The sequence below is a fragment of the Pan troglodytes genome, chromosome 22 (assembly GCF_028858775.2).
Source record: "Pan troglodytes isolate AG18354 chromosome 22, NHGRI_mPanTro3-v2.0_pri, whole genome shotgun sequence".
NCBI lineage: Eukaryota > Metazoa > Chordata > Mammalia > Primates > Hominidae > Pan > Pan troglodytes.
Window position 1 is genome coordinate 43,122,457 of NC_072420.2, and position 27,725 is coordinate 43,150,181.

General features: G+C 46.4%; 1 protein-coding gene and 1 long non-coding RNA gene across 11 annotated transcripts; one reads left to right on the forward strand and one right to left on the reverse strand.

The window, feature by feature from the left end:
- Positions 1 to 877: 877 nt before the first annotated feature.
- Positions 878 to 27,697, reverse strand: RSPH1 (radial spoke head component 1). 9 transcript variants are annotated; one of them, XR_001712524.4, is made up of 13 exons: positions 27,530 to 27,676; positions 25,271 to 25,368; positions 24,946 to 25,017; positions 21,093 to 21,206; positions 20,885 to 20,990; positions 14,594 to 14,684; positions 13,920 to 14,027; positions 12,900 to 13,022; positions 10,842 to 10,913; positions 10,131 to 10,189; positions 5,505 to 5,658; positions 4,258 to 4,407; positions 983 to 1,262 (listed from the first exon to the last, which is right to left on the reverse strand). XR_001712524.4 is itself a non-coding variant. In XM_016938589.4 (11 exons), exons 2-11 carry the CDS (start codon positions 25,325 to 25,327, stop codon positions 1,210 to 1,212), a joined length of 1,005 nt encoding a protein of 334 aa, XP_016794078.3. In that variant the 5' UTR covers positions 25,328 to 25,368; positions 27,612 to 27,697; the 3' UTR covers positions 878 to 1,209. The 9 variants fall into 9 exon arrangements, 6 of the variants coding, with proteins under 6 accessions (XP_016794078.3, XP_009434401.4, XP_009434435.2 ...); XR_010154401.1 differs by lacking the exon at positions 10,131 to 10,189 and having other exon boundaries at positions 878 to 1,262; XR_010154402.1 differs by lacking the exon at positions 10,131 to 10,189 and having other exon boundaries at positions 878 to 1,262; positions 13,892 to 14,027.
- On the forward strand, positions 24,291 to 25,576 carry LOC101057534 (uncharacterized). Of its 2 annotated transcripts, none has more exons than XR_010154404.1 (3): positions 24,291 to 24,360; positions 24,954 to 25,064; positions 25,366 to 25,576. It is a non-coding gene; the product is annotated as an uncharacterized LOC101057534 (long non-coding RNA). The 2 variants fall into 2 exon arrangements; XR_001712528.4 differs by lacking the exon at positions 24,291 to 24,360 and adding an exon at positions 24,716 to 24,796.
- Positions 27,698 to 27,725: the final 28 nt, after the last annotated feature.

Sequence of the window (27,725 nt, forward strand, 5' to 3'; positions counted from 1 at the left end):
CTGGGGCCGATCAGACGTCAACATGGTGGGTTGCCATCCAAGAAGGAGCCACTTTTGTCTCCACGGGCCCCCTGTTTAGAGACATAGCCCCCAGATTATGTCTCTAGAGGACATTTTGGGGTGAACTGATAGTGTCTGGGGTGAACTGTTTCAGGGTGAACTGAAGATGTCTGGGATGAACTGAAAATGTCCTTGACATTTGTTAAACTAACTCTAAAGGACATTTTGGGATGAACTGAAGACACTTGCTCTCTGAGTAACTCAGGAGAGGGGAGGATACATGAAGCAGAGCCATGAGAGCCATGCACGATGGGGAGTCGGGCTCCCCTGGGAGGTCCTCGCTTACCTGCCCAGGAACAAGGGGGTGGCCAGGCACTGGGGAGAGAAAGGAGAGGCAGAGTCTGAGACAGTCCTCAAGAAATAAGAATGAGGTGCAGGTGGCAGCCTCTAGCACACTAAGAAACCGAAGCGTGTGCAAAACAGGCCAAAGCCTGGCCTGCGGGCAGCCCTTCTCCCCAGCGACCTGCAGGGCCCCCACAGTGGGCCTGGGCTCCACATGGAGAGGCGAAGGAGTGGGAGGGAACCCTGCGGGGCAGCGGGCGGTCTCCTACCCAAGCTGGCCGTGTACCCATCACACTGCATTCGAGGAGCATTGCACACAGCAATCCTCATGTTCTAAGTGCTTCCTACCTCCCTTGTGGGAAATCTGAGAGAGGGGTTTGGGTACAGAATTACTCTCCCATCTCAGCCAGAAGCCAAACTTCCATTCACTGTCTCCCGCAGATTTACAGTTTTCTCTATCCAAGAAGACACCACTGAAAAACCATGGCAAAATCACGTGGTAACCTTCAGTTTACAGAACTTGAAGCAGAGACTATTTCAGAAAGAAAGGATAATAAAGAGGTTTATTTGCATTTGTCAACCAACTTAACACACAGCTGAGAAAGAAAGACTAAAAACCCTCTAATAAAGATTGTTAACTGACAGAAGCATTTTGTTTTTGTTTATTTTTTGAGACAGGGTCTCGCTCTGCCACCCAGGCTGGAGAGCAGTGGCGCGATCTCCACTCACTGCAACTGCCACTTTCTGGACTCAAGCAATCCTCCTGCCTCAGCCTCTCAAGTAGCTGGAACTAGATACACGCAGCACCGCACCCAGCTAGTGACAGAAGCATTCTTATGATACGATCTCCTCTCGGCTCACTTCATCTTAGTCATGGAGGTCTGACTGTCTAGTTTCTTCTTCTTCAGAATTAATGTTTCCTGAAAAGAAAAGAGAAACATGAGCACATCTCATATTTACTTCGTTCTATTTTTAAAGTCTTTATTCACTAACAGATCTTTTGCCGAAAAAAATTATTGTAACTATTAAGCATTCATCAGTCAAAACTTGAATGTTAAATTTTATCTCATACGCACTTCAACAGTTTTTTTCTTTTGGTACCCGAAATAAAATAAGCAAAATACGTACTCAAAGTAAATGCTAAGACAAGACTATCCATGTAACATCAGTAATTCTCTTATGCCTGCACACCTGTCCAAAACAGCCAGATTTGTGGCTAAAACATGTAATTGCTTGGCTATTAATTTAAAAGAAAAGCAGGCCGGGCACAGTGGCTCATGCCTGTAATCCCAGCACTTTGGGAGGCCAAGGCAGGCAGATCACTTGAGGTCAGGAGTTCGAGACCAGACCGGCCAACATGGTGAAACCCCGTCTCTACTAAAAATACAAAAATTAGCTGGGCATGGTGGTGCATGCCTGTCAACCCAATTACTTGGGAGGCTGAGGCAAGAGAATCGCTTGAACCCGGTGGCAGAAGTTTCAGTGAGCCGAGGTCACGCCATTGCACTCCAGCCTGAGCAACAGAGCAAGACTCCATCTTAAAAAAAAAAAAAAAAAAAAAAAAGCAGAAATTTGCCACATTCTTATAAGGCGCTATATTTAAATGTTTTGTGAAAGGTAGAGTTATTTTTTATTATTAATTAAACTCTATAACTTTCACTGTTGGGTATATTAAAGAAGAAATTAGCAGGGTAAATCTCCAATGTAATGTGGGATTCATGATGAATACATGCTGAACTTGCATTATTTTGATAAATGTTCTGCCAACTAAGCCTATTTTGTATTACTCCCTTTTCACTTAGGGCCCTCCTGACACTGTGGCCTGGGTGACCCTTTGCTGGGGGCTGTTCTGTGCCCTGCAGGGTATTCAGCACCGTCCTCGGCCTCCACCCAGGAAGATGCCAGCAGCACCTCCCTCACCAGCCTCCCAAGTCTCCAGACATTGCCAAATGTCCCCTGGAGCCCCAAAACCACTGAGTTAAGGGGGTGTTCCCTCTGTCCAAGGCTGGTGCATGAACCCACAGTCTCAGACGCCCGCTGGTACTGGGCATCGTCCACTCGGCCCCATCTCTCCCAGTCCGGTTTTCAGGATTCCTCCTGCTCCATCCCCTCTGTTATCTCCCCCACCAAGTTTCTGGGGCCTCCTGCCTTGCCTGGCTCCAGGGCACCCATCCTCATTGCCCCAGAGAAGCTCAGAGAGCAAGCCTGATACAGGCAATCCCCACAGCCCCCAGAGGTCCCGCCTACTGGGCTCAGGATCAAGTTCAAAGGCCATCTGGTTCCAAGGGAAAGGGGCCACCTCCCCACCCCCACACTCTTCTGCTGTCAGACTCTGCTCTCTGCCTGGAATTTCCTTCCTGGTTTCACCCATTCCTTGCCACCTCCCTCCCAGCTAACCCGGAGTTTCCTGGTCCTGCCCCAGGTGAGTCATCACCTCTCCTGGGTACATGGTAACACGTCCCTGTCACTGCAGGGAACTCACTGATTCCTTTATTCCAGCTTCCCATTAGGTGCTGGAGGGCGAGAGCCCAGCCCCTCACTCCCACACTGCCTATCAAACCCAGTGTCTCCCCCTCCAGCCGTGCTCCACAGTGACTAAGGACTGACATCTGTGGGCCCAGCTGGATGCTGCTGTAACACCGTGCATACTCTAGCCACTCAGTCCTAACAGAATCCTGTGGACTCCCTACCTACCAGGGCTCACTCTGTCCACCCTCCCTGTGCAAGTCAGAGAAGCAGAGACGATGCTCACTTGTAAAGCCAGGTTTCCACCTGACCCCACGTCCCACCTCAGCACTGCGTCACTGGGTGCATCGCTACAGCGCTCAGGGGAATTACCGATCACGAAAGTCTATGCGTGCTTCAAGCATCTAAGAGAAAACTGCTTTATGTGATTTCATTATTTCAGGTATTATTTTCAAAGGAATGGGAAGTATATTCTTAATTTACAACAGAGACAAACTAAGTGGAATGGGACTGCAGACCCCGTGCCTGAGGCCGCCGTGCCCAGGCTGTTCCCAGATGGCCCTTTCCCTCACAACCACGACACACTCTTTCAGTCAGATGTGAAAAGTGCGTTAAGGGAAGAGAGTCCTCTCTCTGGGCTTTCTGCAAGTGCCCACAAGCACTTGGGGAAAGATTTTTAAAGATTCCAGGAACCTGAGGCTTCAGTCAGTCAGAACTGAGGTCAAATCCCTGCCCTATGAGCTGGCAGAGGCAGAAGTTTCTAGATTAATCTTACATACAAACCCATTGAAAAAGAGCTCGTTCCCGACACCACTAGTCTGAAACCATACTCCCGTTAGTCAGCCCTGCTAAAAATCATGCAAATCCCAGCACTTTGGGAGGCCGAGGCAGGCCTCCTGTGTGAGGTCAGGAGTTTGAGACCAGTCTGTCCAACACGGTGAAACCCACCTCTACTAAAAATACAAAAAAATTAGCCGGGCATGGTGGCATGCACCTGTAATCCCAGCTACTTGGGATGCTGAGGCAGGGGAATTGCTTGAACCAGTGAGGTGGAGGTTGCAGTGAGCCAAGATCGCACCACTGTACTCCAGCCTGGGTGACACAGCAAGACTCCATCTCAAAAAAAAAAAAAAAATCACGCAACAGAAGCAAGCCAGGCTCTGCATGTCTGACAGGGCTCTCCAGCCTGGGGACGGGCCCCCTGTGACAACGCGCATGGGCACCGCTGCACACCCAGGCCCCTCCCAGTGCAGCTAGGCTTGCAGGAGGGCCTGCCAGGAAGCAACGTTCTGAGATGGCTCCAGTGAGCGCTCACAGGGGGCCCCCTAAGCCTTCCCCGAGTCCCTGGGGCCCAGCTGAAGGCAGGCCTTGGTGGAGGGAAGGGGAATCCCACTGTTCGTGGCCCCTAAGTGCAGGCCCTCGCCCCACTTCGCTGCGCAGGGACCTCACCCTCATCCATGTCATAGTGGAACTCCTCCTGGTCATACTCCCGGCTCTCTTCCCGGAGGACGTCTGCATCTTCATCTCCAGGCCTCATGTCCTTCTCACCCTCGAAGCCCTGCAGCAGAGCCTGGGCCTCCTCCCCGGGTTCTCCTGCACCTGAGATAAAACACAAGTCGGAAGCCTGAGTTCCTGGGAACAATGGAGCCTGCAGACCTGTGCAGGGCAGCCGTCCCCTGGGCTGCCGTGCCCCCACCCTCCCCCTCCCACTGGCAGCACCTCGTGTTCCCCATCTCAACATCCACCCAGCCCAGCCCAGGCCTGGCCAGGGGAGCAGCCCAGTCCCCACTGTAGTCAGTGGCTCGGGGATGGGAGCAGGTAGTCTGATAACTTTCATTCCTGAGGGTGTTGATGAGACTCTTGAGAAAGAGAAGTCCCCTGGGGTTCCTGAGAGTGCCAGCCAGGGGAGCCAGCAGAGAGGAGAGCTGGGACAGAGGGCAGAGGCTGCCCGGCCATTCTGGGGGCTGTCCCGGAGCTTCCCAGTCACGTGAGCCAAGAAATTCTTAGCAGCATGAGTATTCTTTCACGGAAGCCAATCGGAGTTGGCTTTCCTCCGCTTGCCATGGAAGGGATCTCACCCGGGGTAGCCACCTTCAACTTTCCCCAGCACATTAAGGACTTCCAGAAAGACCACTGGGTTGGACATGGAGGCGCCACGCGGACCCTTCTTCAGGGAAGGGCTGTCCCCTCAGCTGCTGTCAGTGCCAGCCCGGTGTCACACCCACATTCACTCACTGACCTAGGTGAGGGGATAAGGGTCCCCGAGACGCCACAGTGCTCCCCATGGAATGAAGCAAGGTTGTGGAGGCCACGCCTCTGCCTCTGTCCAATCAACCCTGTTTCTTTCCTCTCCCCTCCGCTCTCCGGGAGTGTCCTCCAATCCCAAAGGCTCTCCCTAATAACATCCCGCACACTCAACTGACCCAGCATCTGATTTTCAGAGAGTCCAACCACACCTGGCCTGAAAACAGGATGTCCCCAACTCCCACAGCCCAAAGGCGCCCCACACCCTCCATCCCACAGCCTGGGGATGCCCCACACCCTCTGTCCCATAGCCCGGGGGTGCCCCACACCCTCTGCTGCCTCCACCCCACAGCCCGGGGATGCCCCACACCCTCTGACCCCTCCACTCCACAGCCCGGGGGTGCCCTACACCCTCTGCCCCCTCCACCCCACAGCCCGGGGGTGCCCCACACTCTCAGCTCCTGGAGCGTCTTGGCCAGGTCCATCCGTAGAGGTCGGCTTTTTGGGGAGAGTTGGTGTCCACAGGGCCAATTCAGTGATTTTGGTAGCTTTCCATTTTGGAACAACAGTTACTAATTCTTCCTCCTCTTCCTCTTCTCCTCTTTCCTATTTTAAGTGCAAAAATGTACATTTACCAACATTTGTGTCATCTTGGTCTGGAATATTAAAAGTGAGGGAGGAAGGACAAGTTTTGAAAGACAGGTTTTGGCTTGTGTTTCAGCCTTTTTAGGACGTCACTCAGGAATCAGACCAGTTGCCGACTATCCATGGTATAATCTCAGGGTTGAGAATGGATCTTGAAAGAGCCAGGGTGAGGAATAAGGTCTCCAGAGCAATGCTGGGCCAGCGAGCTTTATAATGGGTGCCACAAAAGGCTTTCAGATGAGCATGTCGCAGTCGCCTGCAATAGCTAAGACATGGCCAGGACTAAGTGGCCAGAACTGAGTGACCAGGAGTAAGTGGTCTTTTCAATTGTTCAGCCACATTTTGCAACTCTAATATAAAAAATCGTGTATTATATAATTATATGTCTATTGAGCTTAGTAGAAACATAATTATTTATATTATTCTTTATATATTATTTATATAATATATAACAGCCATTTGTTTTAGGCTTAGGCCTAAGAAGTTCCTAAGATGTCCATATGATATGGATTTGAATAAACACGAACGCTCAAGTGTCAAGGATTATGGGGAAAAATAAAATTCAAGGAAAGCAGAATGAGAGTTCATCAAGTCTGAACGTGGAACACTTTGTAATAAAAAATGTACAATTCCGACAATGGTGAGCAGCCAACATGTGCCAATTTTGCCAAGCATATTTGCCTACTTCTCAGTTTTGTGACTATCACAAAATTCCAAAGATCTGAGCATCAGCACTATGACTATGGAACACTTCGCTGCCACATAGGTGATAATACCGATGACAGAGAGGGGCAGACACCTGCCTCTTCCACTGAGTCACTGGGAAATCAATTACTCTGTATTTTGGTCTCAGAGTGTTCGAGTACGGCCACCCATGAAGGGTGACACCAATGCTGCAGGACAGGGTCCTCAAACGTGACTTAGATCAGAATCACCCAGAAAGCATTAAAAGACAGATTGCTAGCCCCACCCCCAGAGTTTCCGATTCAGCAGGTCTGGGATAGCGTCCAATAAGCTGCATTCCTAACAGATTCCCAGGTGAAGCTGACAGCGCTAGTTTGGGAACTGCACTCCACTTTATGTATAAAACCAAGAGGTGGAACCCTTTCACATTGCTGGTGGGAATGTAAAATGCTGCAGCTACTGTAGAAAACATTTGGCAGTTCTTCAAAAAGCAAAACAGCATCACCATATGACCCAGCAATTCCACTCCTCGGTATATCACCAAAGGAACTGAAAACAGAGATTCGACCAGATGCTTGCACACCAATGTTCATTGCAGCATTATTCATAATAGCTAAAATGTGGAAGCAACTCAATTGTCCATCAACAGACGAATGGATAAGCAAGAACCTTGAAAATGTCGTGCTAAATGAAAGAAGCCAGACACAAAAGGACAAATACAGAATGAATTCATTTATACGCGACATCTAGAATAGGCAAATTCATAGAGAAAGAAAGTAGATTAAAAGCTATCAGGGGCTGGGGGAGGTCGAATGGGGAGTTGTTGCTTAATAGGTACAGAGTTTCTGTCTGGGATAACGGACAAGCTCCAGAAATGCATCGTTCTCACAGCTGCACAACACTGAACGTACTGAATGCCACTGAAAGCATGCTTTAAAATGGCAAATTTCAAACTCTATAAATGTACATATAAATCCATAATTTAAAAAGAAACAGGGAGTGAGCCGTGGGCTGCAGCTTGGCAAGCCCTACTCTAGAAGGGATACATTCCCCTTACTAGGGAAAGAGAACACGGAGGCTCTTCTGTTCCACCACCATCCTAATCCATCCCCACAGCACAGTGGGAGGCCTTCCACAAAGCCCTCAGGTTGTTGCTGCATTATTTCATGGGTGGTTTTTCCTAAACAGCAACAGGACTTGGGGCTTATATCAGTAATTCTTTCTTAGATGTTACTGATGCTCCTTCTACCTTCTTCTCATCATCCTGAAATACTGACTTCTAGGAACTTTTTCCAGTAGAGTCTAAAGCTGCAAAGCACTTAATAAGATGGGCTTTATTTTTATCACTACACAAATGTAAAAACTTGCTCAATCACCAGTAACCCTAAACAGTTATTACCAGTGCTGACAAGATATCAGTTTAACCAATAGGTTCCTTCAGGGAACAGATGAGAGGTGTCCAACCCCATGGAAATCCCAGCAAAATACTAAATACCTCCCTGTCACAATCAAATCCTAAAGCTGACTGTCTTTCTTAGGCTTCTGACTATGTGTGTAGGAGGTTACACACACACACACACACACACACACACACATAAATGGAGTGGAACCTCGGGGGAGGACAGTATGTCAAATTCCTCTACGTTTTGTTAGATGCAGGTGACTTACAGGAAGCTGCCTTCCACCCAGACTAGAGCACCCTGCGGTCCATGAAGAATCCATGCTCAGAGGAGGTAGGGCCTCTTACTTAGCAACAAAATCAAGCATTTTGGCCATTTCATTTTCTGGTTTTCTAGGGACCTGCCCCTAGCCAGTGGTTCCTTTTAGCTGGAGCAAAGCAGGAGAAGAGGCAAAGAAGACAGATCACTGTGAGGCCACACAGGATTCTGGTCAGCCAAGAAGGCGGACCATGAGCAACCACGGGCTGTTTGGGGAAACTAAATAACCGTGGCCAGAGTGATGTGCAGAAAGTAGAATATCACAGGAGCGGGAATCAGGAAAAGAGGGTGGCTGAGGTCAGGGCCGAGAGCCCTGGGGATGTCCAGACTGTGGCCACTTGGGAAGCAGCAACGGAGCATGGACAGTCACTCGATCATGGGAGGTTAAGGGATAAAGATTCAAAGACTCCCTTTGGTTTTAGAATCTAACAAACTCTAGGAAGAAAAATGAGAAAAGTTAAAAAACTGTCTGGAGGGCTGGGCGCAGTGGCTTACGCCTATAGTCCCACCACTTTGGGAGGCTGAGGCAGTGGATCATCTGAGGTCAAAAGTTTGAGACCAGACTGACCAATATGGAGAAACCCCGTCTCTACTAAAAATACAAAATTAGCTGGGCGTGGTGGCACATGCCTGTAATCCCAGCTACTCGGGAGGCTGAGACAGGAGAATCGCTTGAACCCGGGAGGTGGAGTTTGCGGTGAGCCGAGATCACACCATTGCACTCCAGCCTGGGCAACAAGAGCGAAACTCCATCTCAAAAAAAAAAAAACCTGTCTGGAGAGCATTGAAGAGCATTGAATTGAAAAATTAGTGATGAGTTTAGACTTAGGATTCAAGGCCAGGGCCCTTGGGGTGAAAGGATGGAGCATTAGGTAGAGACAGCAGTGGGTGGCACGGAGCAGGTGCGGGACAGGCCCTCATGCACAGGATCTCCCGCAGCCTTCCAAGCTCCCCACAGTGTGGCTTCTACCTCCTGTGACCAAGGATAGCTTTCCACAGCCTCACACCTGAGCCCAAGGTGACGAGGAGTCGGTTTAAAGCAGGGCCTCTGGGTGATGCCAACGGCTTGATGAGGGACACAGCAACAAAAAAAACAAAACGAGGTGACTTGGCTCAGGTTGTGACATAGTTTGGGTGTTTGTCCCCTTCAAATCGCATGTTGAAATGTGACCCCCGGGGTTGGAGGTGGGGCCTGGTGGGAGGTGTTTGGGTCACGGGGGCAGATCCCTCATGAATGGTTTGGTGCCTTCCCTGTGGTGATGAATGAGTTCTTGCTCTATTAGTTCACACGAGAACTGGTTGTTAAAAAAATATATATATACCTGGCACCTCCTCCCCTCTTTTCCTCCTCTTTTGAGCTATGGTACCAGCTCCCCTTCACCTTCCATCATGAGTGGAAGCTTCCTGAGACCTCACCAGAGGCCAGGCAGTTGCGGGTGCCATGCTTTTTGTACAGCCTGCAGAACTGTGAACCAAATAAACCTCTCTACTTTATAATCTACCCAGCTTCAGGAATTCCTTTATAGCAGCACAAAAAGGACTAACCCAGGTTTAAAGGGCATTGATGTGATGGTAGACCCAAACAAGCCGTTCCCCGGCTTTCTTCAGAAAGAAAGTATGCAGATATGGGAGAGTTTGTGTACAATAATATATTCTTAACTCATTAGGAGGGGACACCTCAACAACTTCAGAGACCAAAAAACAAACAAAAGCGTGATTCCACGCTCCTCCTTAAAACTCAAAATTTCTTACAGTGAGAATGACCTCAGCTAAACAAATAAGTCAAAAGGATCAAAACCACTACCAGGGTCAGGAAATGTTACTGAATTGCTAATTATCTACAGGGATTGGTCAGACATTAATAATGAGAGGAATAGGAACACATATATTCCCACCTCAACACACATACGCATCTCGATGCCTTGTAACGGCAATATTAGCTGACTAGCTTTACTATTAACCAGGGAATGTCAATGTAGTGTTAATATTAATGTTAGATATTGGAAAGGAAAAAACGAGAGAAAGACTTACCAACGGCACGTTCAGAGGAGCATGCTGCACACCGGACAAGCTAACAGTCACTGGACAAACTGTGGCAACACCAGTTACAGATTCAGTTTTCACTTGCAGGACCTAACACTGTCTAGAACCCTCCCACTCAGGATTAGTTTTTTATTTGTTGTTTGTTTGTTTGTTTGTTTGTTTTTGAGACAGAGTCTCACTCTGTCACCCAGGCTGGAGTGCAGTGGCGTGATCTTGGCTCACTGCAAACTCTGCCGCCCAGGTTTAAGCGATTCTCCTGCCTCAGCCTCCTGAGTAGCTGGGATTACAGGCATGCGCCACCATGCCCAGCTAATTTTTGTATTTTTAGTGGAGACAGGGATTCATCATGCTGGCCAGTCTGGTCTCAAACTCCTGACCTAAAGCAATCCACCGCTTCGGCCTCCCAAAGTGCTGGGATTACAGGCGTGAGCCATTGTGCCCCGCCAGGATTAGTTTCTATCAACAAAAACGGTATCTATCAACAAAGTCTAGAGTTCTGCAATAAATGGGAAATGATATTGTTTGCTTCTGGCAATTTAGTTCTGTACTAACACATGCAGATAAGGAAAATGAAAATGTGAAAGTGCCTAAGAGTTGGCATAACTTTTAGGCGAATCACCTCCAACCTTGCAGGATCAATATTTTTGAGCAGCTACTTCCCTGTTAATGTAACAAAACCATACATGCTCCGCAACTTACCATATCTGTTAAACGATATTCACCATGCTGTTCACACCCAACATCAAATACATACTTCCCAGGGCCAACAGGCTACGAGCAAAGAGAAACCATTCTTAAGTGTCAACACCCAGCAGAAAATACAAAATACAAATGTCACCACCACAATACCCACCTCAAATCACCAAATTGGGTAAAGTGTAACGTGGATTAAGGAATGCTTCTGTGAACTCGTGGCTGATGGGATTGGAACTTATATGCCCTGTTTTGTTTACTTTTGGAAACTTTAACCACATTTTACTTTTTTATAAAAGTGATGTATTCATTTTCAGAAAACCTCAGTGAATCAGTATCCGTAGGCAAACTAGCTAGAGATGGAACTACTACTAATATTTTGATGCATTCTTTGTAACTTTGCTTCTAGTATACATGGTTAAATAAAAATCTGATCATAATTATACATACTAACTCATACTCTATTTTTACTGAGAAATATGGCATGAACTACTTCCCGTATTTACAAATATTCTTTCCTAATACCAGTTGCCACCTGGTATTTTACTTCATCTATGGATTGCAACCTGTTTTACTCAGTTACTATTGTTGGTATTTGGGATACTGATTTTTTTTTTTTTTTTTTACAAAGAACGCTCCAGCAAACGTACTCTGAGTTAAAACTTTATGTACGCTTTTGATACCATCCTTAAATTATCAGAATTTCTGGACAAAAGCATACATGTGTTTTGATTAGATGAGGCTCTAATCGTTTCATTCCCATAACTGCACTTAAGAGTCCCAGATCCTCAAACTCTTGATTTTAGGAGTGTAAAAATGTTCTATTTTTACATGTTTTTTTATATAAAACAACGGGGTCTCACAATTTTAATTCACTTCATTTCAGTTGTTAGTAAGTCTGCATTTTTTTCAAGATTTTTAGCCATTTAAATCACATTGATTGATAAAACACTTTATATATTAAATGTTGCAAATATTCTCTCCTCATTTAACAGTCATCTCTTAGATTTTCTTTACAGCATTTTCTAATCTATAAGAAGTTATTTTTATAAAGCTAAACCTATTGGTTTTTCCTTTCTATTTCTGTTTAGAAAGTTCTCTTTCCTCATTTCAAGGTTAACATTCATCTACATTTTTTTTCTATATTTCCTAGGGTACATTTAAAACTTTACTTCTTCTAGAAAGTATCTTCATCTGTGTGCCGGCAAAACTAATATTTTCCTCCCAAATAATTATCAAGTGTTCCTAGCACTATGTCTTGACTCCTCCCATCATCCCTTTGTTAATTTGACATCCTTATTGTGTGTGAAATTATTTTATATACTGGGAACTGTCTCTAGACTTTCTAATTTGCTTCACTGGTGTGTGTGTGTGTGTGTGTGTGTGTGTGTGTGTATCCTGGTATCACACTGTTTTAATTATTGAAGTTTTGTAGTATTGATAACTTGTCCACAAGGACATGTACAGGGAATTTTCTGAGGAAGAAACACAAACCAGCAATAAATGTGTGACAAGATGTTTGACCTCACTAGTAATCAGGGAAGTACACATTAAAACAATGAGATGACATTTTTTACCCATAAGATTGGAAAAGAACAAAAACAACATTAAAGACTGAGAATATCCAATGTCGATGAGAATATATGATAAAGAGACTCATATTCTATTGGCAAGAGTATAAACTGACACCACTTTTTAGGAAAATGGGCACTACCGATTGTGATTCTAAATGCCAATCCTCAAAGGTTTCACAATTCCATTATCTAACCTACATAATCGTCCCAAATGTGCAAAATGACAAAGATGTACCTTTATGTATATTTTTGTATCCTGACACAGTATGATCCTAATTATGTAATTAAAACCCCCAAACAATAATTCTGTGTCAGATGACTGTATTAGAATGTGCTTACATGACACACAGAAATAGTGTGGAAGGATTGGGCCCAGGGTGGTGGGGCAGGATCCTAGTGTTTAAATGCTTTACAATTGGAATGTACTTGTGTATTATTTGTATAATTTAAAGTTTTTTACTAACTAGCAAAACAAAGCCTCCATTTTTACCCTGATTTTTCAGACTGGTTTAGGCTGGACAAGTTGATTGATTCTTCCAGATTCATTTTCACCAAATTCTCTTCCTCTGCAACCACCTTCCCATCTCCTCCAAAAAGACCCACAGAAAGTTTGCTGGGAATTATATAAACAATGTATGGGTTTGAGGGGAATGTGCTGTTTTGATGAAGACTAAAAGTAAAATCTGTGGTTAGGGCATGAATTATATGTAAATGAAAACTGGGTTCTAAGAGAGTCTGAAGAGACTTCGTTGTATCAGCTAAACATTCCCTCTGTCAACTTCTAACACCATCAATTTGCTCCACAAATTCTCTCTTCAGGGAAAGTTTCTGCTCAACCCCTGATCAAAGCTACCACGATGGCCTGAGTATTAGCTTCTGAATTATTCAAGGTTTCTCTGCACAATAAGGGCAAGAGGAACCACCGAGTCTTCCAAACAGAAACGACCCACCGTGGGTGCTAGAAGCTGGCAAGCCTCCAGACCCAGGGCCAGGCCCTTGGCAGCCTTAATTCCCACCACAACTAGGAGCATGCAGGCTGGCCTGTAGCATGAGGAGGGAGCTGGGGGTCTTCCTCCCCAGGGATGTTGCACCTCCCCTTCCAGGGAAACAAAACCCAAACACCTCTGTGCTCAATTGCAGGAAATAGATATTTGGTATCTGATTTACCCATGAGAAGGAATACACACAAGAGGTTCAGATGCCCTCTCGTGTTATATAACAATGCAACAGGTACCCGCTGAAAGACAGTGGGAATTTGTGCTGAGATCCAGAGAAACGGGCCAATCCCTCCCTCCCCCCAATTCTGTGCTCTGTGGGTACCAGAGGCTCAGAGAATGGCACAGCTGTCCTGTTCTCCACATTTGAATAGGCCGGACTCAGTTTTCTCTGAGTTTTTGGTATTCTCTGGTCACACATTTGCACAGGCTGCCAGAGGGGGTTATTTTGTACTTCATTGGCAAATGTCACTTCCCATGGACTTACATTTTTGTTCAAGAACTTGCCCTGGTACCTGTGGTTCAGGTGAATGAGCTCGGCCGTGCCCTCCTGCTGTCCATTCACCCAGGTGCCAACATACTTACTGCCCGTCTCCGCGTATAAATAGGTGCCTTGTCCATGCCTGGTTAAGACAAGGGGAACATGGTATTTCGTTCCAGCACAGTGAAAAATCTCTCAGGTTTAAAACACAGACCTTGACATTGAGGGAGGCCCAGGCTGTTGCAGGCTCACAAGCGGTGTAGCTTCTATATCTGTGTCCAGTCAGAAGGTGCCCCTTGCTCAGTGTGCCCCAAGCACAGGACATTGCCAGAGGCACAGAGGACAGGCCAGCTGGACAGAGGCAAGCCTCCTGTGTGTCAGCTGCTTTCCCGAGGGAAGAGGCAGAGCTAGTGGGAGCTGTGGCTCAGGTGCCCCAGTGGCTCTTCTGTGCCCTCCACTCCCTGGGACTCTTGGGTGAAAGACTCACGTGCTCTGCCCCAGCTGAGGTGCAGATGTCAGATACTTGAGTCTACACTTGCACAGAAAGGCATCCTTGCCTCAAAGCCATAGAAAGATTGGACCTGCCTGGCAGAGTTGGTAACTGGGCTTTTGTTATGATTCTGTTCCTCAGTAAGTGTAAACAATCTGCAGACATCATGTTCTCATTATATAAGCAAATCCCGTTAAGACCCAAGATAGAAACCGAACCTTTGATGAGCAAACCACTCTCCAGTGTAGGTGTCATTATTGATGTAGTAGTATACGCCATGGCCGTGCCTCAGGTCATTTGCCCACTCTCCTGAAAGGAACAACACAAAGGCAAGCCCAGGTGAGAAGAAGGGATCGATGCCCTGTACCATGTCTTCAAATTGTTAACCATGGCAGAGGCAGATGTGTTGTGAAGCAAATGAAGCCCATGCACGCACAGGCCCCTTCTGCTCAGGAAATCCTGCAGAAGAGAGATTTTTAACAGCACCGACCAAGGCTGCTGTCTGTTTCCACTCTGACATCCCTCCACCCCTTCCTTTTGTGCCAGATGGCACAGGTGCTGAGCCACGGTGGACAGTGGGCTAAGAGAGGGCTGAGTCAGGAGTTCACGGGGTACACAGTGAGGTGTATGGATGTGGGCCACAGCCACCTGCAGGTACTGACAAGCACATTTCACAGGTTAGTCAGAGGCACCACGAAGATGCAACGAGGAGGGAGACAAACCAAGGTTGTCTGACCCATTGCCAGTGATCCTAACACCACACTTCATTTACCTTGCAAATGTTTAGAGATCCAGCAACAACTCCAGGGCTTGACCGTCTATCCTCAGCCACCTGCCAGCATTTCAGTCTATCTCCCACCCAATCATCTGACTCCAACGTGCCACCCTAACCCCAGCTGCACACCAGCTCCATCCGCTGGTGCCATGCCTCTGTTTGAACTCTTCCCTCACCTCCTCACCTCCATACGGCTTCTGCTAAGTCCTTATAGGCTTGGTAGGCAGTACTGAAATTGGCAAGGATATCATAAAATTCATAATACCACTCCATGATGTGGACAACTGCAAACTACTTTTGTCAACCACAGTATGAATCCCTGCACTAGAAAACTCAAAACATCCTCAAATGTTACAGCTCACTTAGGAAAGAAACTTAACAGAGGTCTCCCAAAGGTGACAGCTCTTAAAAACGTGCATATTACACCAAGTCATTAAGCTAAATGATATGTTTTGAGACTATGAATAATAAAAAGCAAATGTTGATCAATTTGTTGATCAAAGAGAAAAGAAGGAATTATATTTCTATTCTCTCTATAGAAAACATTACAAAATGCTTGCCATATGGAGAAGCATTCAAAGAGTATTAGCTAACAAAGGTAGAGAAAAGCTATTCTAGAAGTATGTCAGACATTAAAACTCAGACTACTTAGATTCTGTGATGTTTGCGGTATTTTTAAATTTTTAACTTATTTTGATTTATCATTACAAATGAAAATTCACTTTTATACCAACTTTATATTTTCTTTTTTTTAAAGAGGTTCTCAAAACTTACATAAGCTTCTGGCTTACGCAAAAACTGGACCCACTTCCACATGAAGATAAAGAAAACCCAATAGGCTAAGAAAATGCTAATTATTCAAGTAATATTTGTTTATGTGAATAACCCCAAAATTTATCTGCAGAAGGAACTTCTACATATTTATTTCCTCAATCATCCCATTATTTACTCAGCACCTACAATGTCCTGGGCACTTTGTGAGATGAACAAAGAGCTGTACAAAGGACAGTGCATGTCCCCAGGGCGCCAGCACCAGCCTGAGGATGGAAGGTTGGCACCTGAGCAGCAGCCGAGGACAGGGAAGGCAGCACAAAAAGCTGCATGGCACAATTTCAAAAAGTGGGTAAGTCATTCAGAAAAGAGCAGGCTTACCAAAAATTCATGGAGAGAGGGAAGGTGGCAACTGCTAACAATTAAGGAAGAGGACTAGGTCCCATGATGTGATGTGTGACAGGAACAATGTGAACAAGAGAGATGAAGATCCCCAAATTGAGATAATTCAGTAAAAAATACTTCAGGTCCCTGAACCTAAATTAACCATGAGGATGTGCAAATACCTAGAGGGATTTGTCTGGGTCTTAAGGGGCAGTGATGTGTCTGGATTTGTAGCATTTGCCAGGTTCTGTGGTGTAAATACTCACACCGCGGCCAATTTCAAGCTACACATGGAGCTGGGAAGAGATGCACAGAATGGGTTTTTGTGAGCTACTATGAGGGGGTTCCAGCACAGCCCTGGGGCATAGAGACCTCAGCTGAAACAGGTACATCATTTGGTTTCTTCCCAACAAAACATCATGACAAAATTATTACATCCCTCCTCTCTTGGCCATGTCAGAGGATCTCCAGGGTGTCATGGTGAGAAAAATATATTACATATTTTGCAGAAAATTTTCAAAAATAAAAGAGAACAGTTAAGTTGCAAAAGACACTAAATTTTGCACCAAGAGGACTGTGAGCAAAATTTTTTAAAGTCCCAATCTACTTAAAAAACCTGTTAAGAGGCTCTGCCCAGCATTTTGTAATGCCACCACAGGGACCCTGCACAAATAGAGAAGGTAATTCAGAGAAAAGTCACCTGCTGAGGCACATCTCTAACAGCTATAAGTCAAGTTTCCTTTTTTGAGGTGAGTGACATTTGTAAACTTTATTATTGTGGCTTTAAATTTGCACTTAATTTTTTTTTAAAGTCTTTCTACCCCAATCCTATACTTTCTGATCATTCTTGAACTTGTCAACTGAGGTTTTTTCCAACTATATTTCTTCTCAGGAGTAACTCCCAGTTGGTTGGTTGGTTGGTTGGTTAACTGGTTGGCTGGGTGGTTGGCTAGTCAGTTGGCTGGTTGGTTGATTGGTTGGCTGTTTGGTTGGCTGGTTCGTTGGTTGTTTGGTTGGTTGGCTAGTCAGTTGACTGGTTTGTTGATTGGTTAGCTGTTTGGTTGGCTGGTTGGCTGGTTGGTTGGTTGGTTGGTTGGCTGGTTGGCTAATTGGTTGGTTGGCTAATTGGTTGATTGGTTAGACGGTTGGTTAATTGGTTGGTTGATTGGTCGCTTGGTTGGCTAGTCAGTTGGCTGGTTGGTTGATTGGTTGGCTGTTTGATTGGCTGGTTGGTGGGTCAGTTGGTTGGTGTGGAGCAGGTGCTCCTTGGGTAGAGCAGTTTGTCTGGCACTTGGGATTGAAGACAATTTAAATGAGAAGCTCTCCAAGATGCTCCTCCCCCCTCAAATGCTGGTTGGTCACTGGTTTGCCATGCTGACCCATGGTCTTGCCAAGTTGGCTCCCTAAACTGCTGGGTCAGCCAAACACAGGAGAGAAGGAGCCCACACTTATGGGGAAACACTCGGTGTCAGACCCTGGGCAGGGTTCCGTGCACTTGCCACAGCATTTGGTATGTGTAATCGCTGAAATATGGTTTTACAGATGCAGAACCTGAAAAGCAGAGAGACTGCATGCATTTCCCAAGGTCCCACAGCTGGTAGGTAGCAAGACTGAAATGAAAATTGGAGTCTGTCTAACACCATGCTCTCTTCTCCACAAGCATCCCAACAGTCAAGTGCTCATTTTTTCCAGCTCCTGCCATTCGGGGGCTTCCAAAAAACCCAGGTTCAAGTTATCATATCATTCTTGTTTCTCCACAATGTCATTCTTAAACTTCTTTGTTTTGATGAGTTCTGTTTGACAGGCAACAAGGCCAGCAGGGAATAGGGATGCTCTTTCTCCCCCTTAACCTCAGAGTCCTCAGTTGGCCCTACACCCCCAACCCTCAGCATCAGTACTTGGGGTCCAGGCCTCCCCAACATCTGGCACCCACCCTCCCCTCCATCTCATCCCCCACTACCCCTAAAAACCTCGGCCTTCCTGCCTGTATCCAAGTCACCCGCCACCCAGGACTGTCTCCCCACTCCTCTCCTGCAGCACTGTAGCCTCTGCTGGCTCCTGGACTCCCTAATTGGACTTGTGTGACCATCTGGGAGACAGGTAGGGTACTGGACTTTATGCCACAGGGTCCTGACGTTGAACACACTGCCCTGCACAAAACCATTCTGGCCCATTGTGATGGCAGCCAGCCAAGATACACTGTTATGAATAACTCAGCCATACATTAACTGAGATTTTGTGATTGGAAGAGTATTGGCTTACTATGTTATAATTAATATTATAACTTCTGACCTCAGTTTCCATTGCTGCCTTCATGAAGTAAGACACTTATTTAAGCTTTTGTCAGAGAAGAAATCTCTGGGTAGTGGCTAAATCTTGCACCCTTTAAGATACAAAGCCATCTGGAGAATCAAAAATCCCAACTGTTACCAGAAGAGTTTTATATGTTAGTGTGGCATAATAAGAAATATTGGTCTTTATTCATGGTTCCCAGCACAGAGCTCCTAAAACCCTTGACATTTCCTGACTGATAGAAATGTTTTTGTTATTCAAAATGAGACTCTTTTGACCACACCTGAACTTATGCAAATGAGGCCCAGGATGGCCTCAAGATGGGACTGAACACCAGAAAGACCAAGTGATAAGAAGGATAGAACCTCCAGCCCCACCCACCAACTCTGGTAAAGAAGAAGGAAGGGGCCAGAGATTAAGCTCAGTAAAAACTCTTGAGCAAGATTTGTTGAGCTTCTGGGGTGATAAACATATCATGTGCCAGGAGGGTGGTGCGCTCCACCTCCACAAGGACAGAAGCTCCTGTGCTTGGGAACCTTCCAGGCCTTGCCCTCTGTACCTCTGCATCTGGCTGTTCATCCATATTCTTTATAATATCCTTTACAGTAAACCTGAGTAAAGTGCTTTCCTGAGTCCTATGAGCCGCTATGGCACATATCAAACCTGAGTAGGGTGTTGTAGGAACCCCCAATTTGTAGCCGAGTCAGGTAGAAGTGTGGGTACCCTCGGGATCCACAACTTGAGGTTGACATCTGAAGTGGGGCAGTCTTGGAAACTGAGCCCTTAACCTGTGGGGTCTGTGCTAACTCTGGGTGGTGTCAGAATGGAGTTGCATCATTGGAAACTCAGTTGGTGTTCACAGAAGACTGGAGAAGTACACAGCATGGAAAATCCATGCATTTGGTGTCAGAGAAACAGTTACCCCTTTTTAACCTTCATATTCAAAATTCCTTAAATCCCTTATCCTAAATATCTTCGTGTGTGTGTGTGTTGTTCAAATTGTATCAACATCTACACTAAAATCAAAAGTGACAAGAATGAGATTAGGTGCATAAGGATTTGGAAAGAATTAAATTAAGCCCCAAATTAAATTGTTTAAAGTTGATTTAAAAAGCAGATGGTGCTTCTTATAGAGCAAGCCTTCTGGGATTTATGAAACAAAACAAAACAATTTCTATCTAACAGGGATGGTATTAAAACCCTCCATCTTGGTCTCAGAATTGGACAGAATCATCACTGACATCTATTAAAATAAGAACCACCTACTGGTTCTTATTTTATCTAGGAGCAAAGCAAGCAACTACAGCTCGCACTTGGTAAGCATATGTCCTCCTCACTAAGAAGCGATGCTGTCACAAGTGGTACATCACAGTCTTAGCCCCAGTTACTGAGTGCTCACTATGGATCAGGCAAGGTTGCAGGTGTCTCCCTGTATTTATCCATTGAATCTTCATGCTACAGATGAGAAACTGAGGCAAGGAGATGTGAAGTCACCTATGCAAGCTCACACCTATTGTCACCAGAGTCCAAGGTTAGGGTGACAGATCTTTTTGGAAATCTGAAGAAAACTAGACAATTTATTTCTTCCTAGGGAAAAAACAAAAAGCCCAGAACACAGAATTTTATATACACTCTCTGAAGACTCACAACACGCTCCCTGCTGGTCCCCCTGCCCAGGTTTGGGATATCACTAATGTTGTGGTCACACCAGGTGACAATGGCACAAGGGGCGGCAGGGAGGTTCTTGGAAATAAAGGAAAAAGAATCCTCCTCAAACATAACATTGGCCTGTAAGGACTTATGGCACAGGTAGGAAAAGTCAGTTTAACAAGGCAGGAAGACTCCCAGATAGGAAGCCCTGATGTAAGGAAACACTCGATCTGAAGAAATAACACATCCGTCAGATGGCGGGGTTGGTCAGAAATGGAAAATGCAAAGACAGGTTCAGGAAGATGAATGCCGCAGAGCAGCTGAAGCCGTGGGTCCACCAGCTGCGAGGCCTGCGTCCACTCAGGAGCCTCCCTTTTGTCTGCTCCCAGGACATGGACATGCTGGCCACAGGGACAGATTTCCCACTACAGATTCATTAGTGAGTTAATTAATTACAAGGCTTTCCTATTTCTGCATCAACGCTGTGAATATAGTAACACGATCTGTGTTCGTTGAATGAGTAACTGGAGAACTTTAAGCTTTCTCATACATGTCAGTATTCACAGACAAGTTCAGTCATAAAGAAAGAAAAACAAACTTCTGTAACACGAAAATCTGCTTAGTGATAACATTTTACCTTCATATCTGGATCCATCTGGATATATAAAAGTGCCTTGACCGTGCTTTTTATTTCTAACATATTCTCCGATATATCGAGCACCATTTTTAAATTTGTAGATCCCCTGAAACACATTGATTATATCATTCATATCATTGCTGAATGTAGCATTTGCTAACAGAGTATTAAATAGAGAAAACCATCCAGTCAAGTCAACGGTTCTGACCTGGCCATGTCTTTTACCGAATTCGTAGCTCCCTTCGTAGGTGTCCCCGTTGGGTAGCCGTGCCCTCCCACGTCCGTGCCTTTCGCCTGCCTCATTCCGACCCCCCTCATATTCCTGGGTAATGAAAATTGACACAATTACAGCTACCATTCATTAAGCGCTAACCATGTGCTAAGCATTTTGTAAATATCATACCCTTGAGTCATCCCACTATGCTAAACCCCTGGCACTATACTCAATTGTCCCACCTTTCCCGCCTTAAAGTTGAGGTAGGTAACCACGCCTGGGCTAGATGAGGCACTGGTCCAAGGCCACACCCCAGCACATGTCCAGGGCGGAAGCCTCATTCCCTCCCTCCAACACAGAGCTTGCAATTCATTGTGATAATCCTTTACCCTGTAAGCAAGGTTAACCAATTTGTGAAAAATGCTAGATACTCTAAGCTGTGTTCTTAGTAGGAACATGCTTGAAATAGCACATGCGGGTAGAACAGTTCAAGTCCACACAAATACCTCCCCGTTTGCTTCCTTCAGTAATCCAGGATTTCAAAGGCAAATGCCCAGAGAGAAGCAACTCTTCCCTCAAATGATCCCTGGGGCGGGTTGTGGCCTGAAGAGACCTTTGCCCTGCAAGGAATTTCCGATGGAAGGGACAGGTTGGAGGGCACTGAGGAGTACACAGGGCTCCCTTGCCGATTAAGTTTATCTTATTTTTAAAACCCCTAGCAAGAGACTTAAGGTTCAAACACTCATGACCCAATGCTGCAATAATTATGTATCTATCTGTGGTTTGTTTTTGTTTTTGAGACAGGGCCTCACTCTGTTGCCAAGGCTAGAGTGCAGTGGCACAATCTCAGCTCTCTGCAACCTCCGCCTCCCAGGCTCCAGTGATCCTCCCACCTCAGACTCCTGAGTAGCTGAGACTATAGGCATGCACCACCATTCCCAGCTAATTTTAAAATTTTTTTGTAGAGACAAAGTCTCACTATATTGCCCTGGCTAGTCTCAAACTCCTGGACTCAAGCGATCCTTGGCCTCCCAAAGTGCTGGAATTACAGGTATGAGCCACCATGCCTGCTCAATTATGTGTCTATCTTAAAAGTAAATCAATAAAAAATGTGATCAAAGCTTGCAATTTTCCTATCCTTCAGAAAATAAACGTTCCTTAGCACCTAATACATGGGTATAGAGTGAATATAGTAAATAATAAAATGCTGAAAGCATCCAGTAATGATTTAACATGGGTATCTCATAACATCACACTGTATTTCTTAAATATACATAATAAAATTTATTAAAAATTAAAATTAAGAAATTGAATTGGATGTATATAGACTTATTATAACACAAGTACTGACACACTACATTGAGGACTTCAGAAATAAACGTCTGTGCAATTCTTGCCCTTTTCTAGCACTGTTTGAACCACTAATTCCTGCCTAGAATATAAGGTAAAAATCTGCGGCCTTACAGATTTGTTTCAGGGTTAGTTTACATCAAAATGTACAAAAGTCCCCTCCTTCCATCCAAGATGCTTCCCAATACACCCAACACTGAGCCGCTGGGGTGGCTGAATAAGACAGAAATCCTTTAAAATGACCCCAAATGTGATCTGAACCTAAAAATTATAGGCACTAAAAGGTTACAAATCAGTGGGGCCATTTGAGGAGACAAACTAGAAAGCTTGCTGGTCAAGTGTTGCAGGTTGGGTTCACCTAGAAGCAGACCCTGAACAAGTGATTTTTTTTTTTTTTTTTTTTGAGACAGAGTCGCTCTGTTGCCCAGGCTGAGTGCAGTGGCGTGATCTCGGCTCACTGCAACCTCCGCCTCCCAGGTTGAAGCCATTCTCCTGCCTCAGCCTCCCGAGTAGCTGGGATTACAGGTGCCCGCCACCATGCCCAGCTAATTTTTTGTATTTTAGTAGAGACAGGGTTTCACCGTTTTGCCCAGGCTGGTCTCAAACTCCTGAGCTCAGGCAATCTGCCCACCTCGGCCTCCCAAAGTGCTGGGATTACAGGTGTGAGCCACCGCGCCTGGCCTGATTTTTTTAAGTGCTCTCCTGGGAGAAAGTAGTAAAGAGGGCAGGGAAGTAGACATGAAAGGGCAGGCAGCTAAGGAAGGATGCCTTTGCAGGTGAAGTCCCAGACTTGGCCTAATCCAACAGGGACTCTGGGGGCATCAATTGCACTGCAGACTTTGTCCTGCTTCTTGCACTAGCTACTGGCTGTCTGGCCGGATGTGAATTTCAGGCACTTCTGGCTCTCCATACTGGGCAGGTAGTTCCAGTGCACAGAGGTGATAGCTTGAGTAGCAAATCAGGCAGAAGCTGGGAGATGAGTGCCCAGAGCTAGCAAAAAGGTCTGGGCAGGCACTGACAGCACCACTGCAGAGTCGCTAGATTTTTCAGTTAATTCTCAAAGTACCTCAACTCTGTACTGTGCATGCAGACCATAGTGGCTGAGGTTCCCTACCTGTCAGCCATGGAGAGGTCACTCTCTGGAGTAGGGAGGAACTACTCTCTGGGTGATAGAAATATTCCCACACAGAACCCAGCTCACAGGCTGGATGTGCCCTCTTTCTCCTCTCTGCTGCCTAACTCAGGAAATAACTCCAAAGACCTGGGTCAGTTCAGATGGGGACTGAAGAAAGCACATGTGAGGATACGCCTATAAGGTAATATCTTCAGGAACCCTCTCCTGAGCCCAGGGCCTCCTCAGCATTTCTTGGAGGCTGCCAGGAAGCAACTATCCTCCATGCATCTAAATGCCGGGGGAGCAAATCTCAGCTGCAGAAATGACTTATTCAAGGGCAGTATGGCAGCGTGGGATGATCTGCTCATCCAAGAAAACTGCCTCGATGGGAATTAACACAGGGAGGAGGAAACTTCCAAAGCCTTCTGCTGGGAAATCTTTGCCTTTAATGGGAGGCAGGATGGGGATGGGGGAAGAACGAGGCGGCATGTGGTAACCAGACGTCACAGCGTTTCACTTTTCACCATCAACTTCCAGGACGCACGCAGGTATGTCTGGCGTGGCCTTCGTCCCTGCCGGGGATCCTGGGGAGCTGTGGCTCAGACCTCTGGTTTCTGCGCCTCCTCACTCTCCAAACCCAACCTCGAGGTTCCCCCGCCGCTGCGCACCCTGGGAAGCCCCTTCTCACCAGGAGCTCTCACCCCAATATCATTCTCTCCCTCCTCCTCCAACTCCTCCGAGCCCAGGTCCGACATAGTCTCGCCCCAGCCTGGATCACAGCCGCAGCGCCTCTAGCAGGTAGGTAGCAACCGCCTCCACCGCCGCGTCCCGCGTCGCCATGGAGACGCGGCCGGTCCCGCCTCCCTCCCAGCCCGGAAGATGGGGAGCGGGGACAGGCGACACGGACGAAGCGGGAGGAGCCACTGGCAGCCTTTGCGTACTGTCATAGCAACGGGAAGGGCACCTCGACCAATCACCGCCCGGGAATACGGAGGGGCGGGGCGGAAGGGACGAGGTGGAGCCAGTGGCAGCACTCGGGTGCCGTCCTAGCAACGAGGGGCCGCCTCGGCCAATCACTGCTCGGGAAGGGAGGGGGCGGGGACTGGGCAGGGCCTGAGCGGGTTCCGTGCCTGGCTGCCCACCGGCTCTCTGACCTGGACCTCGCCGTCGCTGGCCCCTGAAATCCATCACTTTTGTCGGCTGTTCTGTGACGCCACAACGAGGAGCCACCTGGGTACTGGGCCCTCAAGAGGAAGGACGCGGGAAACGCGTCCGGGCCAACTCTCGAGAGGGTTTCACCCCTGCCCAGTGCGGGCACTGCCCGCTCCCTTCCGCCCCCAGGCCTCGCAGGCCCCTCCGGGGGTGCTGCCCACCCCCACTTACCTTTCTAGGCTCTGCTGACCCTTCGGGATTCGCGGCTAGCTGTGATGTGTCCGCCAAGATCTCTTCTCTTGTCTGTAAACAACTTCACTCTCAAGGAGGCAGCTCTGGCCTCTCAGCAGGTGCGGCCTACACTGATGTCCGTCCGGGTTTTACATCCTTACCCGACCTCGACATGAGTCCCAGCCCCCTCGGGCCTCTGACTCTCAGGTGTCCCCTACGATCACCTGTCCTCTCCTCTCGCTCCTGGCTCCCCTCCACTGTCACACACCCACACAATCACAGACGCACACGCATGTACACGTGCAGGCTTGGAAATCTGCTTTACCTGACGCACTCCGCCTGCCGAAGGCCCCTCACGATCTCCCGTTTCCTCTGCCATCATCCCAGTCTGCAAAGCTGTGTTATTTGTTGTTGCTGCAGGAGCTGGGGAGGAGTGACTGAATAACTATAGGATTTGGTCTTGATGGGAGAATCCCAGAAGCCAAATCCACGCGGTGAATAAGCTGTTGATCTTCCAGAGCACACATCCCCTAGAGATTCTTCCCAATGCTAATATGAAAGGTTACAACCATAACCCATCATCAGGCCCAAATATATTACTTACTGAATAAATACACAAGTTACAACAACACACAAGATTCCAAAATTATGTCGTTTTTTAGATGCAAAGATAAAAATGTTGTAAACACCAAAATTTAACAGCTTTTCTTATGGGGAAAAGTGGGGAGTTAGGGATAACAGATGATTATTATTTTCTTCTCTACATATTGGCAGTTACCCAGTTACTACAATTAAGCATGTCCTATTTTTATAATAAAATGCCGGAAGCATTTTAAATGTTAGAAATCTAGAATGGTAACATAAGTATATGCAAATAAATACTCATTTTTTACATTTAAAATGTCAGAAATTTAGCTTTCAAATTTGTCCTAACAATGACAGTAACCAGTGTTTACTAAGTTCTGACAGTGTGTGTGGGCACTGTTTTAAGAATTTTATATGAGTTATCTTATTAAATCCTCACTATCATTCCTCCATTGAACATCTAAGGAAAGGGAGTTATAGGGGGGTATAAACTAAAAATAACCTCCTAAGCCCCACCACAGCCAACTGAATGGACCCCCTCTTGGCCAAGAGGGCCCCAGAAACCTTAAAAACTGAGTTCTCAGCCATGATGGGAAGGGAGGTCAAACATGCCTCACTAATACCCTTTTGCAGTTTAGACACAACAACTAACAAGCATTAATGTTAAAATAGAGATCATAAGACTGACAGAATGGACGCTGTGGCAGTAAGATACCAACTTATAAACAGCACCTAAGGCCATGCCAGGCATGAGTTAAGTCATGCATCCCTACACTTAAAAGAATAAACTATATTTTAACTACCTGGAGAAGGTCTTATGACTCATGTTTTACATCCTGTACTTGAGCAAACAATCTTACTGTGAATCTCTCAAATCTTATCATGAGTTCCTCAGACTGTTGATGTACAAATTAATACGTAAACTACTGACACTGAAAAGGATACTGATTTGTTTCTAAATCATGACGTTTCACTGATTGTCTTGTGCATATGCAGAAAACATTTTAGCCTGTATGTTGTCATCTGTAGCCAATGATTGTAACGTCTATATTGTCCCTCCAATGAAAAAAGACAACTCCAATATGAGGAGTCCCCTTCCCATTCCTCAACTTTCTTATAAAAGCACTGCAACTTGTAACAGACTTTGGAACACACCCAACTTTGTTGGTGTGTCTTCCCCATTCAATCTTCAAATTTGGCTTTCAATAAGCCTTTATCAATTTCTGCCTCAACAGCCTTAACTTTGGTCGACAGCAGTTAAGATCCTTACCCAAGATCATACAGCTAGTGGGATTCAAATCAAGCCATCTGACCCAAGAGCAATTGTTGCCCATCACTATACTGCCTCCCAGATCTGTGATATAAAGAAATAACTATAGTTTTCTGGCAGTGACTGTAAACCATCTACCAAGCAGAGGACCACTAGTTCAAATGCCTTGGATTGCAAACACCAGAGAGTGGCTTAAGCAAACCATATGGTTAAGCAAACCCTGTTCTGGATCACATCATTAGCAGCTAGACGTCTAGCTATAGCTATTAAATCCTAAGGTTTGCAATTTGATTTCTATCCCATACAAATTAGCCAGGGTCTTCCCTCCCAAATCTTTCAGTCAATCTATAGTAATTTCACCACACTGTGGGTTTAGCAATTATCCAAATAATTGACACTAAAGGCAAGAAGGGGTGAACAACAGGATGGGCCTCCCGGCATCTCCTGCAGCAGCACCTGGACTGGATTCTAAATTCCTCCTTCCAGAAAGAAGCTGCATCCCAGCCCAGATCCAGCTGAGAGCCACAGCTGCCAAGAGGCAGTCGGAGCTCTGGGCACCTCTCTGTGCACCCAGGAAGCCCCAGGAGGACTTCATCAAGCCAAGTCGATGCCTCACTCAGAGCCCCAGGATCCCTGACCCCTAACCCCACAGTGACCTGGAAATGCCTGGTGATGCCAGAAGCAGCGCTTTCCAATTCTGAAGGCCCTCAAAATGCTTGCTCAGCCCACCTTCCTCCTTTCCTGGGGCGTGGGAGTGGTGGGGAGATGAGAGGCAGAAAGATGAGGACATCATCAGGAGGTTTTTCCTTACTGGAAAATGAGAGGAAATCCTCTTTCACTACTTAAAAATCAAAAGGAGCTGTCCATATTCCTCTGGCAGGGGTCTCCCATCATCCCCCGCGAGGCCTTCCCATTATCCCCTGCG